This window comes from Bidens hawaiensis, unplaced genomic scaffold, assembly GCF_021521415.1.
Source record: "Bidens hawaiensis isolate Kalapana, Puna unplaced genomic scaffold, B.hawaiensis_p1.1 tig00024420_1, whole genome shotgun sequence".
NCBI classification, from domain to species: Eukaryota; Viridiplantae; Streptophyta; class Magnoliopsida; order Asterales; family Asteraceae; genus Bidens; species Bidens hawaiensis.
Window position 1 is genome coordinate 1 of NW_027493845.1, and position 20,391 is coordinate 20,391.

At 35.2% G+C, this 20,391-nt stretch overlaps 1 protein-coding gene across 1 annotated transcript; it reads left to right on the forward strand.

The window, feature by feature from the left end:
- The first annotated feature begins 7,347 nt into the window (after positions 1–7,347).
- Positions 7,348–9,445, forward strand: LOC143569180 (transcription factor MYB52-like). The gene is made up of 3 exons (XM_077055151.1): positions 7,348–7,727; positions 8,239–8,601; positions 9,016–9,445. Exons 1-3 carry the CDS (start codon positions 7,613–7,615, stop codon positions 9,180–9,182), a joined length of 645 nt encoding a protein of 214 aa, XP_076911266.1. The 5' UTR covers positions 7,348–7,612; the 3' UTR covers positions 9,183–9,445.
- Positions 9,446–20,391: the final 10,946 nt, after the last annotated feature.

Genomic DNA, 20,391 nt, shown 5'->3' on the forward strand with positions numbered 1-20,391 from the left:
GTGCCTATAATGTAAATTACTTCTAGCGGGGACAACGTTTGTTGGTTACAAAGTATATACATGATATTCTAGAATGCTTTTAAGAGTCCTACAAAATAAGAACCAAAACAACAAATAAACATTCACCCAATAAAAAGCAAAACAAAGATGATACCACTTTTTGCAACTTAGAGAATCGCAAATAACCGAACAACAAAGACTACATGTAACAAAAAATTATTAAGCAAACTCGTGGCTCAGAGATCTATATATGCAACATAGGTTGCGGCGCCAAATATAGGAGGATCATCATAGCCTAGACGAAAAGCAACGTCACAGCCACACGCAACCGAAAATCACATCCGTGACTAACCAAACACGTGTAACATTATTCCCATCACCAACAAATCACGGGTCAGTTCCGACACGGCTGCAACCGAAGTTACCAAGCCAAGTGGCGGACCACCGTCATCGCTGGTTAAAACCCTCAACAAAGATAAAGAAAACGATATCCCACCATAGTCGTTACCGGTGGTCAAAAGCCACTGTCTCCATCATTACCTCCGCCAAGGGTTCCAAAACGGAACCCGACAATTGTCCCAATCGCGGTCACCTAGGGTTTCCAACACTAAACCCAGAAACACACAAATCGCATCCGCATTCCACACACGCAAACTACCGTCATGCCTCAACGATGACAGTCAAAACCACCATCATACTCCGAGGCTGGTTGCAAAACCTGTAAACAGATGAGACATATATGAAACAGTAGGTCACCTATTTGCTTATTAACTTTAAAATGATTAGTATGAATTCAAATCCGTTTTAACAACCTAACTGAAACTTTTATTATAAAGAGTCGTCTTTACCATAACATTGTTTGGCCCGTTAGCTGAACGGGCCACCAAAGGAGGAAATGTTTCCTATCTAGTTATCAACTTTATATGTTTAAATGCAAGTTGCCTGGTCACTACTTTTAATTGTCACATCTGCATACCACCAATATGCAAAAAACAACAGCAACAGGTTTAGTATTATCCGCAAATCAATCAGGTCAAACAAAATCCTCAAATATTGATGACAAAAGTATAATGAAGCCAAGTAACATGGGCCTAAAAGACTAAATTGAAACCCTATATAAACAGATCGAAGAAATTTACCGGAGCTCAAAGAAGAAAAGTTTGGGTTTTGTGACATGAGGTGTAAAGTAATGTGAGAATGCAACAAAAAGGGACACAGCTGTAACATAACACCACACGTGTAGGATGCAAAAGCTATGAGTAAATGTACAAAATTCATAGCAGTAGGTACATACATTAAAGCTCTTTTTGCAAGAAACAATAATACAGAGTGTGACAACAAAGTTGTTATTTATAATATATAACTAGGGTTCCAAAATTAAACCTAGCAACAGTCATAGCATAGCCATCGCCTAGGATTTTCAAAATGGAACCCGGCAATAGACGAATCGGAGGTGCAACAGTCAAATTTGAGGAGACTCCCACCACCATGAACTACTGCTTGGCACCGGTGGCCGGTAATATCTCAATAGAGAGGGAAATCAGTGGAAGAAATACAAATAGAAGTGACTGAGAGATGGTGGGTGTATGACGTATCTAAAAGAGATATGGTGGCAGGCAACGTGGACTAAAGCGAGGACGCGTGTAAAGATAACAAACAATATACAAATGACAATGCATAGTTTACAACTTTAAAAAGCATAGTCACAACTTGTGAAACACACTGTACAATCTTTAAAGCACAATCCTGTTGAAAGAAGTTGTTATTTAATATATAGTATAATAACTAGAAGATGTCACGGTGCATGGTGTCATAGGTGTCTAATGTATGTTTTTTTATCGTGGGTTTCAAACGTGAATAGAAATAAGCAAATCACGAAGGTACATTATATAAAGAAAACAAAACAAAATTTAGTTAAAAAAATGTGAAGAATTTAAAAAACTAAAAAAAAAATATAAAGATTATAGACTGTAGAGTGTAGAGTGCATTTGTTAAAGTTTAGGGACAACATGTAAATTAGTATAAAGTTTAGAAGTGCTATTTAAACGTTTCCATTTTAGTAAAAATAAAAACCTTGAAAAACGGTCTCGCTTAGAGTCAAATCCACGTCCCACACCCAACAGCCTTACCACCACACCACTTGCATTTCTTGTTTAAAGAATTCTTTATATTTGCATATAACTTAAATCATTGTTTGGAAAAACAAAACAAAAAAAAAAGTTAGTGGATGTCATGTGACATTCACTGATTAGTCATCAGCCTTCCTCCAACAATCACATGCTTACACTATAGTAAACGACTATGTTGTTATATATAGTAAGTATAGCGATAAGAAGATGTGTTGAAATATCCTACCCAATTCATTACAACAAGCATTTAAAAAATAGTTATATCTACTAAAAGTATTTACATCTTGTGAAATTTGGATATCACTAACATCAAACCAATTCAATTATCTTCAACTCAACACAGCAGAATACAAACCTTCAATTACAATCAAGACCACAACGATCTTAACACCTCTACACAATCTAACAGATTAACGATTCATAAACACAATGAACCTAACCCTAGATCGTATACAAAAAACTAGAGAGAAAACCAAAAGAATATAAAATGAACAGATGAATATATTTTTGTTAGGTTAAACCAACAATATAACCTCTATTCATATAGCCTTGAGTTTTAACGGAGAACTAGTAACTGACCCCGTAACAACCTCAACTCCTCAAGGCCTTACTGTCTTCAAACTTGGGCCCAGCTCCAATTCAGCCCACAAGCATCCAAAGTAGCCCAAGTTCAAAAGAGTAGAATGCATATATGATCCAGATGTCCAAAGCCCATTAGAGAGAAAGTTCCAATCAATACTTCCAAACATGCATAAAGGAAAAAAATAACAAGTTATAGTAAACAATTATTAACCAACACAAGAATGTTGAATTGAACATATTTACCATGTAATATTTCAACACATCTACTAAAAAGTATTATATACATAATATCTTTAGGACAAGTGCAAGCGTGCAAAATATCTATCTTTTGAGGGTAGCAAACAATTACAAATAGTGAGAAACAAATATTCCCAAAAAAGCATGCGGGGTAGAGTTTAAGTTCTAACCTATCTGTTAGGTTGAAAGGGGATCCACACCTAATACTAACAGTCTTAACACACATACCCTCATATTTACGGATTCTATTTCTAACTACATTACCAACCTCATGAGTCACATCCACCTTCACCGTTTATTTTCTTCCTTTTTTTTCCATATGTTATGGTTGGTTTTGAATTTTGCTTATAAAGTATATAAAATATCCGGTACATGACACATTTATTTTAGGACTGGCTAGTAATCTTGTACATACTCGCCGTTTTAATGATCTGAACACATTATTATAACCTCACATTTCATCCACGCACTGACATGGACAACTTGGTGGCATCGTTGTTATGTACTTATGTTAGAATAGACGTGGTTTTTGAAGCTTGTTCAGTTTAGTGTATGCCACTTATATATATATGTGACTATTCAAAAAATATTATTCATATGCGAATTAAACCACCGATGCATCATCATTGAAAATGTGAAATCCTCTCAACAAAAAGTCAGAACGGTAAGTGGAAAAAAATCAAAGGTGGAGACTTTATTTACAAAGAGAATTAATCCCCACCAAAATTGAAACCCACAAAAAAACAAAAATAACAAATTCAAATGTCATGCTGCTGCTAAGTGTTTATTCCTACACTTTCTCCTGGTCTCGTTCATACCTAATTCATTTTTATTGCAAAATAAATGGCATGTGATATAATAAGGCTAGTATGAAAGAGGTAATTAACACAATTCATTGTAGGACAATTGTTTTAAGAAACAATGAGGCTGATTATTGTCGACGAACGCCGCCAGCGTTATTGATGCCACATCAGCCCCTTACCAGCTACACCGCGCCACAGCATTGAAGAGGCGTTTTCAAAGGGACGGTAGCGTGGTAACAAGCGTTATGATAGAATAATTGTGGGGTCCACCCACTAACAACCAATCAAACTTTTTTCTTTTTTTTTATTTCTCTCTAATCAGAACTAGCTGGTTAAAGCTAGTTAAAATGTCTTTGTATACGTGGCACTGGCAAGATACTTTAATCAACATATGCTAGTTAATTAGTTATGAGTGTTCAATCCGAATTGGCGTAAAAGATGGTAGGCTATGAATGAGGAAGATGTGCCTTGTAGTTGTGATAACTTAAGCAGAAAAATAGATTAATGATTCAATGTGGAATTAATGAAGCGATAATAGAAAAAAAAATTAATATAAATTTTTCTAATAAAATCGTTTAAACAAAGTGATCTGTTATAGATGAATTTGTTCTTATGTTTATTTAATGTTCAAATGGTAAAAACATACATGTTAAAAAAAGTAAAAAGAAAAATCGTTAACAACTAATTTATAATCATATAAAACTATAATGATTATTAATTAGGGAAAGATCAAATACAAACAAAAAAAACCCTACTAACCGTGCGAACCAAGTGAAATCACAATGGCAAATTTGTAATTAACATACAAAACCCAAGAAGTGAAGGAAACACATAACTAAACGACGATGAAATCTAATTTGTGAACATATCATTCTTTTTTAAATGAAGTTGATCAATTATATTCATCGGATGAAATCGCTTAATCATATTTAGATCGATTAAATCATATTCATTTAACTAACCTAATCAATCAAATAGGATGAACTGAAGCTTTTGATTAATGAACTGAAGATTGCAAGCCATATTTGATTATTCAATTGAGCCTTGCGAATCGGATTTAACAATCAATTTGTAGTTACATAGTGATTTTAAAAGAGACCGTTGCAAACCTAATCGATTTATTGAACTAATTGAAGCATGCGAATTGGATTAATCAATCAATTGGAGCTTGTGAATTGGACTAATTGATCCATGGAAGCTTTGCAAATCGAATTGATTGATGAACTGAAGCTTATAAATCAAAACAACAAAAAATTGAAATAACAGAGTATTAGCAAAGGTTTCATATGATAGCATGTGTTTCAATAATTACTCTAGTTGTCAAGATAATAACACTACTTACAAAACAACCATAGAGAAATTATGTTTCAATAATTACTCTATTTACACTACAAAATTTACTCTACATATAAAACAGAAGTGTAATTACTTTTACAAGTAGAGTAATTACTATCGGGTGCGTAATCAGTTGCTTTTTTTAACGTATAACTAGAGTAATCATTTTATAACTAGGGTAATTATTCTTATACGGGGAAGGTTAATGTACGAATGGAATTAATGGGTTAAACATGAGAATCAAGTAGAGTAATTATATATACAAGTAGAGTAATTATGTAATTACACTATAGAGTAATTATCATATAGTAATTACATAATTACTCTACTAGTATATATAAATACTCTACTTGATTCTCACGTTTAGCATGTTAATTTCATTTGTATTTGATCCAAACTCATTCTTATATATAGCGTAATTATTTATTAATTAGAGTAATTATCACCAACTTTATAGTTACTCTACTTGTAAATATAATTACTCTATTTGATACAAAATAAAAAATTGAATAAAACATTATTGAACGATGATAAGATTTATTACTCAGTAATCGTTGTACAATTACTCTACCTTATATATAATTACTCTATTTATAAAACTTGATTTTTATAAATAGAGTAATTATTCTTAACTAGAGTAATTATTTTGTTTAGCATGAATAACTTAAAGATTACCCCTAACTTTCAAATGTTAAAACTGTAATCTGTGTAGCATAAATTTGTTTATCCAAGTTCACAAATGAATGAGCTTCTACAATATAATAATGATCTGACTAGCAACACCAATCAAATATGGATTCAACATACTACATGTTGTTTTTGGGTCTAATCGGGTCCTTTTGTAAATTTACCTTCAATTGTCATTCATAGCCAATGATTTAGCATATGAAAAGTGAAATTGATCGAAGAGCGCATAGGGTTTTTGGAAGAATTGTTTGTGGTTTTGATGAATTTTGGGTTTTTGAAGCAATGGATCTGGGTTTATGTAAGACAAAGAGGTTTCAAGTTATTTACAAAACTGCCACCGTCAAATTCTTTTATTCTCACGTTTAGTACAAAATTTTAATTTGTATGATAACCTTCCCCTTATTAATTATATATTTAATTTAACAAAGGTGGTTTATAAGTAGACATTCTAGGTTTGAAACTTGGAAAGACTGAAATGAGAACGAAATACATTCCACCAACCAACCTTCCACCTATCTTTCTCTCACTCCCAATATATATAAAAACACCGTAGTATATTTATAAATAAAACATTGCACAAAATATAAAAATAACATACAATGGTAGTTGGACTTTTAATCAAGAAAAAGAAGCTTAGAGATAAATCTTATTTGTCATGCAATTGTACGTGGTGAATGAGTAAACCATGATTGATTTAGATACACCTTAGAATTTGTTGTAATTGTTTAACTGGGGATGCATATACTGGAACACTTTGCAAAGGTAGCTAGTGTCCGACCTTGAGAGAGTAACATACTAGATTACGCCAAAAGTTTGTCGATATCTGACTGGTTTAGAGAATAAATGGTTGCCTCTAATTGATAAGACTTGTGAGGTGCTCATCAAAGAGGATACCAGCTTTGAGTCCGAAAGATAGGCTCATCAAAGGATTTAAGTGATGAATTTTCATGGAGATAACACAACGACCTTGATTTGTTTTTTGAAAAGCAAAACTACTTTGAAAAGCTTTATTGAAGCGCTTTTGGATGAGCTTTACCAAACACATTTTGCTTTTCAACAAACGAATAAGCAAATAATCAAGTTTTAGAAGCTCACCAAACACCCCTAAGTGTTATTGGATGACTTTGTTGACGGTAGTGGTGTTGTAATTTGTAACTAGTGACACTCGTGACATCTGAAGTAGTCTTCATTTGGCATGATCCACAATACATGATGAATCGACCCTGGCATGTCGACATATTAATAAATCTTTTTGTCATTTTCACACGAATTTATGTTATGAAACAGGAAGGATAGATTGTGAACCTATGATCATTTGTAAGCTAGTAGTATTTGTATCACGTTTTTATTATTATTATTATTAAGCCTTATGTTTTATATGTCTTAGCTAAAACCTAAAATTGTTTCATAGATTATAGATAACAGTAGAAATAGTTGAAGAAAATATACATTAGTTGTTTGTCAGTCTATGCTCATATATAACATGCATTTCATGATCTCCTAATTAACCAGTTGGTTTAATAATATCTTCTTCACATAAATATTAATTAGTTAAATAATGACTTAGATAACGTATATTGATTTACAAGACTAAAAATAAAATTATTAATATATGTGTGAGTGTGGTAGTGAATAGATGTACCAACATGCATAGAAAATGTGGTAATTTTAGTTAGCCTAAACGTTGCATCATTTCTGGTACAATATTTCTTAACTGAAACCAACTCCCACCCTATATATATATATATTCCATTCACCATCCAACACCTCCCCTCAGCTCTCCTTCATTCACACACTATTTCTTCTCAACCACCACCTACCTCCGTCACCGATCCACCCATGTGCAGCTGCGGTCATTGGAGGCCATCCGAGGACCAAAAGCTCCGACAACTCGTCCACCAGTATGGACCTCATAATTGGAACGCCATAGCTGAAAAGCTCCAAGGCAGATCAGGTTGAGTTTCGTCTATAATCTTAGAAAATACACAACTTATTTGCAAGGCCGTCTCCAAGATTTTGGATGTCTAAAACGAGTATTAAAAACCGGCCTTTGTATATAGAGTTTTTTTTGTTTGTTTGGTGGATTTAGCCAAAGTTTGATGGTTTCTAGGGGCGCATATTGTCACTAAAATGTTTTTGGTGATTCCGTAATCTGAGATAGTGGATCCCACCCAAGCTTGTCACGTGTCCACCAAACAAGCATGTGGCATACAAGGTGGCTGGTGAGAAAAGACATGTTCAGCTTTCTAAGATAGCGGAATCCCAAAAACACTTTACACTCGATTCGAACCACCAAAAAACTCCTATATATGTGTATATATATACACACATATATAAATCTTCATGTCTTTATGGTTTTTCTTGTTGACGTACTTCTCGTTCGATGATTTTAGCTTTGCTTTTTAAGGTTTGATGTGATTGTATTGTTGTATTGATATGAACTATATTAATGTTTCCATATGCAGGCAAAAGTTGCAGGCTTAGATGGTTCAACCAGCTAGATCCAATGATCAACCGAAGTCCGTTCACCGAGGAGGAAGAGGAACGACTTCTAGCATACCATCGCGAATATGGGAACCGATGGGCTAACATTGCCAAGTTTTTCCCTGGTCGAACCGATAACGCGATTAAGAACCATTGGCATGTGATGATGGCTCGAAGAGTCCGTGAAACGTCCACCAAGATGCACCACAGAAAAAGTAATGATGTTGTTGATCATGCATTTACACAAAGATATAGATACACATTTCCTTATGAGTTTTCAAGAAACCTAGCATCACATCTACACGTCTCTAAAGATTCAGTTCATGAATTCAAGATTGATAAAGGTATAAGATTAATGCATGGGACAATATAAGTGTTTTTATCTTAATATGGTCTAATCACTAATGCAAAAAAGTTTAACTAAAAGAGAACGAGTCAAATATATCGTTTGCAATTCATTCGAATATTCATCATGATGAGACTAGAACCCTCAAGCGCTTCATAATAAATATCTTACTACACATCTCGATACTACTAGACTATTAGCTCTTTAATATTTGTTATTGTTAGGGTTTTTTTCTTTTTCAAAGTAGATATCATGTTATTTCATACAAACGAGCGGGTCTATTTAAAGGTGTAATCGTTTTTGAGCGAACATGTTATAATCGTTGGTAATATCAAGCTTCACACAATTTGAGTTCTTTGTATTAATTAATACTGTTCGGTTATTTATTATCGTTTTTGGGATTTTGATGTAGGAAATCGATCTTTGGAGTTCTACAATTTCCTTCCTATAAAATCGGACTCTAGCGTGAGTGAAGTAATCGACAATCAAAGAAAAGACGAGGTTGAAGTGGAGCAAGCAATAACGCAACAAGGAACTGACGTTGCAGTGCCATTCATAGATTTCTTTTCGGTCGACTAAGATTCACTAAAAGAGCCAACATTTATGATATATGACTAACCGTGACCTTCATAACTTGTAGTTTACATAACACTATACTTTACATTTAATATACACGACATATGTAGAAAAACACTACTTATGTATAATGTGTAGGTTGTTAGTCCGCGTCTTTAGATAGATATGATTGTCGTTGTTTGGCGAAGAAGCCAAATAGATGTGAACAATCCATGCATTAACTGTCGCGAGGTTGAAACTAGAAGGGTTTGGGTCTGTCGACGACCCTTCATGTAACAATTTTTTTAATTACTAGAGGTATCGAATGTCGTCACTTTCTTATGATATTTGAACCTCAGATCTCTCAGTTTTCAATAGTTAAGCCGGATGCAAAAGTAAATATATTGTAACTAGTTTCACCACTTTATACAAAACGAAAGATTATTAAGTTGTAACATATGTTTTTATTCGTGTTGCATCATGGACAATAACTTCATAATTCTACGCCCCTCAAATTTATTCGTGAAATTGTGCTTTCACGAATAATATAATCACGGTGGCTTGATATTTGTGGGAATTGGTAATCTTATTTTCGTGTTGAATAAAATGAGCATGTCTAATTAGATATTTATAGATGCCAACAAACCGATAAACGTGTTTATTTGATGATATCATTGAGTACTTGAGTCATTGGTAGTTAGACAACAAGTATGTCTCCCCTACCTGTGATATAACTTTGGCCTCACTGTGAAGACTGGGTTTATACTTCATAGTCATACCTACCCACAATTATGTGTTTGCATATTGACATAGTCATGGCCTAGCTCTTCTGAACATAGAACTAGTACATACTACATAGTGCAACCGTTTGCTATACTTCACTACATGGCCATGGACTTATAACCCTTGTACGTGTATATATTTATGCATGTTTTATACGGAGCAAATCCAAGAGTCAGAAAACTAGTTCTTGAGAAAAGGTGTTAACCGTTTATGCCTACATTTTCAAATTACCCCAATATAATGATTTTCGACTTACATTTTCCATTTCGTTTTAATTAAAATCACATGAAATTCGGGATCTTCTAAAATTACATGATGCCTTGGTTAGTTAATTTCAGTTACTGTCAATAAGACGCATCACTTTAAAAGACTCCTTCAATGATATTCTTTACAAGACTCTCACAGTCTCACATCTTTTGGTGGTTGGAATCTCAAGGGTAGTTATGAGAGTGTTGTTGCTAATTTAAGTATTCTCATGTCATTTTAGTAGGTTAGAATTTACTTCATGCCAAAGAGATGTCTGAATAAACATTGATATGAGTTAGAAGATACGAAGTGCACGCTGATTTAAAATTATTCCAATTTTCAATAGCAACGAGCCTCGGGTGTTTGGCATGTGTTCTAAGGGGTTGCGTGCGTTTCAGGCAGAAGGGTTTGAGCTTTGGTGGGTCTCACCGAAAGCATCTAACATTTGTAAGCCTTTGTGCTAAATGTGATTGCTATATTTGAAAGCCTTTGAAACTTGCTTTGATCTAGACGGTTGATTGAATGATTGATGTATCAGTAGGAACTGGCGATCACCAATAGGTAATGATCATTATTAAAATATTAAGTGTAAAAATCTTTGATTGAGATGGTTTAACTAGACTAAAGCTAAACTTATTTTTCATTATAACCTAAGAAGCAAGAAACATCTAAAACACAAGAGAGTTGAGATCAGTTATGATATGAAACAAGGAAATCACATACAGTTTAATCGGTGAAAGCAGTATATAATCTCGGCTACATAAACATAGCTTATATAGACCATATTACTGTTGGAATACCGTATGCCCGAGACACATAATTAGGTTAATGTGGCTAGCTGTGTTTGATCCAAGTCGGGTCATACCCAATAACGAGTTAGACACACACCAATTATGTATTTGTTAAGATAAGATTTATAAGACAAATACAGAACACGACGCATTCAGAAAATCGGGTTTCTGAATACTTACTTGAAAGTGTTAAATAAATTAATTGGTTAATTTATTTATTCAAATAATTATTATTTGAATGATTATTTAAATATGTGTTCTTTTATAAAATGGTTTATAAAAGATGGGGTGTTTATATATATTTTATAAAGTATAAAATAAATAAAAAAATAATAATAAATAAATAAATAAATAATAATTATTGGGGCCGGTTTTAGGGTGGGCCCCACACCCCAATGTCTTGGTCAAATTTTGTCATGTATTTGGTGGAAGTTGAGTAAACATTACTTGACTAAAAACTAACATCATGGATGAAAAGATTTGAAAAAGGTAGAGTGTGAATATATAGATATTCTTTCAAGTAACAATATAGACTTTCAAGTAACAAAAGAACAATAACTCTTTCCCTTTCTTGGTTCTTGTTTTTCGGCCAAGATCAAAAGAAGAGGCTCGGGTCTCGGTTATTCGTGTTCAAGCTCCCTAACATAGCTCGGTGTGTGTTGGAGGCTCGGGGTATATTCTGTTTGAGGATTTTCCCTTTGAAAGTCTAGCATTAACATCATCATCTTCTTCAACATCAACTACACTCTTAAAAGGTTAAGAATGTAAGTGTTTATGGCTTTGATAGTTTAGTTTTCCCGTATCATTTGATCCTTGCTTCGGGTTTCTAATATATAGATTATTGGTAATCTTATAACATGAATAAATTAGGTTGTTCATGTACACATTTCCTATAAACTTGTAATATATATTATATATATACACATGGATACATATGTTTAGTTTGTTTATATCACGCTTCCGCCTTAATTGTGACTAGTTAAATGGTTAACTAAGTTTAAAATATCCATAGAAACCCAACAAATGGCATCAAGAGCCGGGATACGGGAAACTAAGCTTCGGGTTTTCGGTTTTATATTTTCCCCTTGAAAGATTTTATATGAAAATTAACATGGATGAATTTTGTATTTAATCTTGTTATTTTTTTTTTTTTGGCTTTGTTCAAAAAAAAATAATAATAATAAAACCGAATATATGGGCCGAAGCCCAATTCGGATGATATTGGGCCGAAGCCCACTTCATTAGGTTAATGGGTTAACCGAGAAGAAAAAAAGGAGGGGAGAAAGTGAAATGGGCCGAAGCCCATTTTGGTTAAATGGGCCGAAGCCCATGAGACCTTTCATTGGGCCGAAGCCCGTGTGTTTTGGACATGTGGGCCGAAGCTCATAATCAAGTTATTGGGTCAAGCCCAAAATGGGTTGGGCTAGGCTCGATAAAGTCAAGGGGTTTTGAAACGGGATCCTAAAACATAACGGGTTATGTTTATTAATTATTAAAACTAGACCGAGCCGTAAACCAAATTGGATGTTTATTTGTGGTTGATAATTGTAATTAATTATTCAAGTTTCGGTTTGTAATAATTAATTAGGGGCAGTTTTGTAATTATTTATTCATATGGGTATGTAATAAATAGATTATTTGTAATATCTTTATTTTATAAAAAAAATGGATTAGGACATTTGTTTTGTAAATTTAAAGAAGATTGCAAAATTGGAAGTTTGGGCCTTATTGGGCCGGGTATGGTGATAATGGGTCTCACAAGCCCATTAAGGGGATTCAAGCCCAAAAGGACCTAAGCCCACCTATTGAGCCCAAATGGAAGCTTATGGAAGCTAAGGCCCAAGTTCAAGCCCAATGGATCACAACGGGGTTGAAGAAGATGCTCGAAGCATTTGGATGCGTGATCGAGTGGGAGCTACAACATCCATGTGTCATGTGTCCCTTAGGATCGGACCTAAGACACACACTTGTTTCGGCTAACAAGTGTGGTCTAACTTAGTGGCTCGTGTCTAGTATAATTGTGTATGCTTGTTAATTGATTGTTTGATTATGTGGTTGCTAGATATTAGGATATCAACTTCGTCACATAGAATTAATTAACAAAGCATAAAACGGGTTCTAATAATTATCGGTAATTACGTGACACATAGTTTAATAAAATGGATTTATTAACTAGCCGTCTCACGCCCATAATAAAATGGTTTTATTATAAATTAGAATTTTGAAAATGGTTTCAAAATATCATGTTACTAAATGCATGCTAGAACATGATTTAAAGTTTTACAACTAGAATTATTAAAACTAAAAATCCCTTTTAAAATTAAGGATAATAAGTCAAACACCATCCTTTTGTATAACGCTTAACATATTAGTAAGCTCTTAGTGGGAAAAAGGTCACCTAACCGCGTAGAGTAAATTAATATGTTGAGGTAATATTGGCATATAAATGGGAAAAAGGTCACCTAACCGTTTGTATGTTGATATTACAAGTTGATACAAGTAGGACGACTTAAATTAGAACCATGTGAAGAGGGTCACCCAAGCATGGGGTCTAATAGGTGTTGATGGGATAAAACATGCCGACACGAAATATGATTTCGAACCGGTCCTATAAACTCTAGAAGTTGCAAAAGGGTTTGCAATTGTTATGAATAACTACCTTGATAAACCGACAATGGGAAAAAGGTCACCTAACCGGAGTCGGGTTTATCGTTGGATTCTAGATTTTAATTATTAATTATATTTGGTATATATAAAAGGGTATTAATAATTAAAAAGGTAAAACACTAAAATGAACTTAATTAAAATTCTGCAGATGGCCGCACACGTCGACGACAACATAATCCCTAACGTCCAAAATGTATCTCTCCGATCTATTCTCGCTAAAGACCGTCTTAACCACAATAACTTTTCGGATTGGTTCCGAAATTTAAGGATTGTTCTAAAACAAGAAAAATTATATCATGTTTTGGAAACACCTATCCCCAACGAACCGGAAGAGGGAAGTGAGGTCGAATATATGAATTGGGTCCAACACACGGAAGATTCCATTCAAGTGTCATGCCTCATGTTGGCGACTATGGTTCCCGAAATCCAAAAGGATTTCGAAAACCATAATGCGTACGACATGATTACTCAACTTAAGGAAATGTTCCTTAAGCAATCAAGAGTTGAAAGGTTCGAAACGGTTCGAGCCTTGCATGCATGTAGAATGGATGATAATCAACCAGTTTCAACTTATGTACTTAAGATGAAAAGTTACATCGATCGCCTCGCCAAGCTCAATTGTCCCATCTCAAAAGAGTTAGCAACGGATTTGATCCTTAACTCCCTGTCGAAAAGGTTCGACACTTTCGTGTTAAATTATAACATGAATGGGTGGGACAAAAACATTGGAGAACTTCACTCAATGCTTAAAACAGCCGAGGCGAGCATGGGTAAAAGGGTTTTACCCGTGTTTGCGATCAATGAAGGTAAATCCAAGAATCGATCTCAACCCAATTCTAAGGCTAAGGTAGCAAAAAGAAAGGGTCCTCCTGTGCATCTTAAGGGTAAAGGCAAATCACCGGTTATGGCAAAGAAACAAAAGGTTGTGGAACCGAGGGGTCATAAGGATGATCCTTGTTTTGGTTGTGGGGAGACCGGACATTGGAAACGCAATTGCCCGGTCTACCTAAAAGAGCTAAGAGACAAGAGGAATGCGGGGCATGCCTCGGGTAATGTCTTTATGATTAATATTGAGCTAAATCTTATTTCTTCTAACACATGGGTATTGGATACCGGATGTGGAACTCATATTTGCAATTGGTTGCAGGGGTTCAAAAGGAATGAAGACTTAAAGAAGGGCGAAGTGAGTCTTTTCATGGGCAACGGTGCAAGGGTGCACGTGGTCGCTAGAGGAGACTTCACTTTATCGCTTCCAAGTGGTTTGGAAGTTGTTTTGAGAAATGTTTTGTATGCTCCTAGTTTAACTAGGAACATTATTTCCGTGCACCTTCTTAGACAATGTAACTTTGACTTTAAATTTGTAAAATCAGAAATGCATGTATCATCTAATGGTATCTTTTATTTTAAAGCTGTACCAAACAACGGTATTTATGAATTGGTTCATGACAATACCTCAAATAGCTCATTATATCAAACTTCCACTAAAAGACTCAAAAAGGATTTGAGTGATTCCTACATTTGGCATTGTCGTCTTGGACACATAAACAAGAATCGTGTAAATACTCTCCAAAAGAATGGTCTTTTGAAAACAAATGAGTTAGGTTCGTTTGATGAGTGTGAATCTTGTATTCAAGGCAAGATGACCAAAGAACCTTTTAAAGGTACAAATGAGAGGGCTAAGGACTTGTTAGGTATCATACACACGGATGTATGCGGACCTCTCAAGCCCACTAGTAGGAATAGTGAAAGGTACTTCATTACCTTTACCGACGATTTTAGTCGATATGGGTATGTGTATCTAATGAAACACAAATATGAAGCCTTTGAAATGTTCAAGGAATTTCAAAATGAAGTACAAAATCAGCTCGACCGAACAATCAAGGTACTCCGCTCCGATAGAGTAGGCGAATACCTAAGTGATGCTTTTCAATGTCATCTTAGAGATTGTGGAATTATTTCACAGTTCACTCCTCCTGGAACTCCTCAACATAACGGAGTATCCGAGAGGAGGAATAGAACACTGTTGGACATGGTTCGATCAATGATGGCACGAAGCTCACTACCGCCATCATTTTGGGGATATGCGCTACTTACAGCGGCTCGTATTTTGAATATGGCCCCGACCAAAAAGGTGGATCGAATACCCTATGAAGTGTGGCATGGAAAGGTTCCATCCTTTTCATATTTAAGGGTATGGGGATGCATAGTTTATGTTAAACGTGACACCCCAAATAAGCTTGAGGCTCGATCCATCAGGTGTATCTTCATAGGATACCCAAAGGATGATATAGGATATATATTCTATGATCCTAGTGAACAAAAAGTGTTTATTTCACGCAAAGGATACTTCTTAGAAACTAAGTTCCTTATGGAAGGACCTAGTGAAAAGAGAGTGGAACTTGAAGAGGTTCAAGAATCACTGGATGATACACAGTTGGTCGATACTAGTTTTCAACACGAGGATGTTGAAGGTGATCAAATGGTTGATCATACACACGTTGCTCGCAGATCTAGTAGGATTAGTAGACCTCCCAAGAAATACGGATTTCTCGTGGATGATTGCTACTTGGTCGATTCGGATGAACCGATCTCCTACAAAGATGCTATGTCACAACCTGATTGTGACAAGTGGCTTGAAGCCATGAGCGCTGAGATGCAATCCATGCACGATAACCAAGTTTGGGAATTGGTTAATCGTCCACTTAACTCCAAAATGGTTGGATGTAAGTGGGTCTTCAAGAAGAAGACCGATATGCATGGAAATTTAGATACTTACAAAGCACGACTTGTAGCAAAAGGTTTCACGCAAACTCAAGGGATTGATTATGATGAAACCTTCTCGCCGGTCGCGATGCTTAAGTCGATCAGGATATTATTTGCCATTGCAGCTCATTTTGATTATGAGATATGGCAAATGGATGTCAAGACCGCTTTTCTTAATGGATATCTTGAGGAAGATGTCCATATGGTTTAGCCTGAAGGTTTTGTCGATCCATCTAATCCTGATAAAGTATGTAAGTTAAGGAAATCAATCTACGGGTTGAAACAAGCATCACGGATGTGGAATCATCGTTTTAATGAAGAAATCAAAGCGTTTGGTTTCGTCCAAAACGGTGATGAGGCGTGTGTGTATAAATGGGCTAGTGGGAGTATAATCATGTTCCTTATTTTGTATGTCGATGATATACTTTTATTTGGAAATGATATACCAAGTATGGAGAGCGTTAAAGCGTGGTTAAGTAGTCGTTTCTCAATTAAGGATCTTGGAGAAGCGACATATATCTTGGGAATAAAGGTCTATAGGGATAGACAAAGGAAATTGATCGGACTCAATCAAAGTGCGTACATTGATAAAATCCTGAAAAGGTTCAGGATGGAAAACTCTAAGAAAGGTTTGGTACCTATTCCTAGAGGAGCCGTGTTAAGCTCATCCCAAAGTCCTAGCTCTAAGGAAGAGCAGGATAGGATGAAGCATGTTCCTTATGCTTCGGCAATAGGATCTATTATGTATGCAATGATGTGCACCAGACCGGACGTCTCGTATGCTTTAAGCATAACGAGTAGATACCAGCACAACCCAGGTGACAGTCATTGGATGGCTGTCAAGAATATATTAAAATACCTTAGAAGGACTAAGGATATGTTTTTAATATATGGGTCTGGTGAGGAGGAACTCGTCGTAAAGGGTTACGTGGATGCGAGTTTCCAAACTGACCGAGATGATTCTCGGTCACAGTCGGGATATGTCTTCATTTTGAATGGAGGCGCTGCCTCTTGGAAGAGTTCGAAGCAGGATGTTGTCGCGTTATCCACTACAGAATCTGAGTACATCGCCGCTTCAATGGCAGCCCAAGAGGCTGCATGGATGAAAAAGTTCATCATGGATCTAGGGATTATCTCTACCATTCAGGAGCCCCTAGAGATATTCTGTGACAATGAGGGTGCTATTGCACAGATCAAGGAGCCTCGTGCTCATCAGAAAACGAGGCACATTGAGCGCAGATTCAACTACATAAGGGATGAAGTTGAAAAGGGAAAGATATGTATTCATAAAGTTCATACCGATCAAAATATTGCGGACCCACTCACGAAGCTCCTCGATAGGCCAAAGCATGAGGGTCATGTTTGTGCATTAGGACTTCGGTATTCTAGTGAGTGGATTTAATCTGTGTTTAGTGTTTGTATAAGAACAAATGTAATGGGTATCTCATGATAATTAATTATGTTTTAATTTTTCAATGAGTTATGTTCTATATTTGCATGTTTAATCCATGAATGACTTATGTTGTTCTAAACGTCCGTAGTCGATCATGCTTATGGGAACAAGTATGAAGGTAAGACTATTATGAACCCGGATTGGTTGATATTCATGTGATGAATATAGGGCATAAGTTTGCCACCAAGGTTCATAGATATTTGTGGGATACAAATATTGGACATGATCCGCTCTCAAGGATCACTGCATAGAGTTAGTGCAACTGATCATAAGTAATCCTTGAGTAAAGGCGAGTATCATTGTGTCTTTTGACCTGAGATGCATATTGGATCTGGTTTTTCATCAAGTCTGATAACTTGACTCTCTTCTTTGTTATTTCGGTAACACGATGACGTGTAATAAAGAGCTCAGATATCATATGAGATGTCAACGAGGATGTATGCAGTCAAGATGGGATTTGTTCCTCTTATGTGTTGAGAGTTTAGATGTCTAAGGCCTGTTAAGTTAAATCATTGAGAGAATGATCACTCTGTGTCTCTTCGATTTGACAGGACATCTAGTAACAAAGGGATGTAATGATAAGACTTACCTATATCATATCAAGTATGGACTTGAAGGGGATGATGTTATTGAATGGCACTTAGTCAAACACACTAGGGGTGGTGACCTGTTGTTAGGCGGTATTCACCATTAGCATTAACTTCTTATGAGTCACGTGCAAGTGGGAGATTGTTGGAATACCGTATGCCCGAGACACATAATTAGGTTAATGTGGCTAGCTGTGTTTGATCCAAGTCGGGTCATACCCAATAACGAGTTAGACACACACCAATTATGTATTTGTTAAGATAAGATTTATAAGACAAATACAGAACACGACGCATTCAGAAAATCGGGTTTCTGAATACTTACTTGAAAGTGTTAAATAAATTAATTGGTTAATTTATTTATTCAAATAATTATTATTGGAATGATTATTTAAATATGTGTTCTTTTATAAAATGGTTTATAAAAGATGGGGTGTTTATATATATTTTATAAAGTATAAAATAAATAAAATAAATAAAAAATAAATAAATAAATAAATAATAATTATTGGGGCCGGTTTTAGGGTGGGCCCCACACCCCAATGTCTTGGTCAAATTTTGTCATGTATTTGGTGGAAGTTGAGTAAACATTACTTGACTAAAAACTAACATCATGGATGAAAAGATTTGAAAAAGGTTGAGTGTGAATATATAGATATTCTTTCAAGTAACAATATAGACTTTCAAGTAACAAAAGAACAATAACTCTTTCCCTTTCTTGGTTCTTGTTTTTCGGCCAAGATCAAAAGAAGAGGCTCGGGTCTCGGTTATTCGTGTTCAAGCTCCCTAACATAGCTCGGTGTGTGTTGGAGGCTCGGGGTATATTCTGTTTGAGGATTTTCCCTTTGAAAGTCTAGCATTAACGTCATCATCTTCTTCAACATCAACTACACTCTTAAAAGGTTAAGAATGTAAGTGTTTATGGCTTTGATAGTTTAGTTTTCCCGTATCATTTGATCCTTGCTTCGGGTTTCTAATATATAGATTATTGGTAATCTTATAACATGAATAAATTAGGTTGTTCATGTACACATTTCCTATAAACTTGTAATATATATATATATATATATATACACACATGGATACATATGTTTAGTTTGTTTATATCACGTTTCCGCCTTAATTGTGACTAGTTAAATGGTTAACTAAGTTTAAAATATCCATAGAAACCCAACAATTACCACTGACCTAGAGCGTTATCCATGTACTTACACACCAATTGTTCGAACGTCAACTAAACTAACTAGGGTGGTGTATTATAAACTATATGTCGAATCAATGTATTAATCAATCACACTAGAACAAGTACAAATCACAAGCATATGAATATCACCCATTCAAATTCTTAGATAGAACTATCATTCAAGTAAGTAGAATGGCAACTACTATGACGGAATTAACATTTGAAGAATGTATTGTAACCCGTCTAACGATTAACACAATGAAACAATGATACACAAATAACTACCAGCTCAAGTGTAACATCTCATAATAATTCAAGTATTAAATACAATATCGTTCATCAAATTAAAGTAAACAAGATAATGAGACCTTAGCACGGCCCGTAGTCACTAAAAAAAGAAACTACTCATTCATTCATAGAATGAAACAAATAAACTTTGTAAATGGTTGAAACTTTATTAAAAAGTTTATACATATAATAAACAAAACACATTGGTTCCAAGAGCACTCAATTTCTTTGGTTTGATTCAATTTCAATGGTGGTTCTCTTTTCCCCTTGAAAACTGCTGCCGTCACCCCAAATCTAAAACTGCCGACATTCATGGGCCTTTTCTTTCTTGTGGGCTGCCTATTTTTTGGCCCACTTACTATTTAACTGCAATACTTCATATAGAGGTGCGCAAACCACGTATTTTCGTAAACATGAATCGGCTAGGAACCAATTTTAGGTATGGTCAACAAAAGTCAAACCTGAGTTGGTA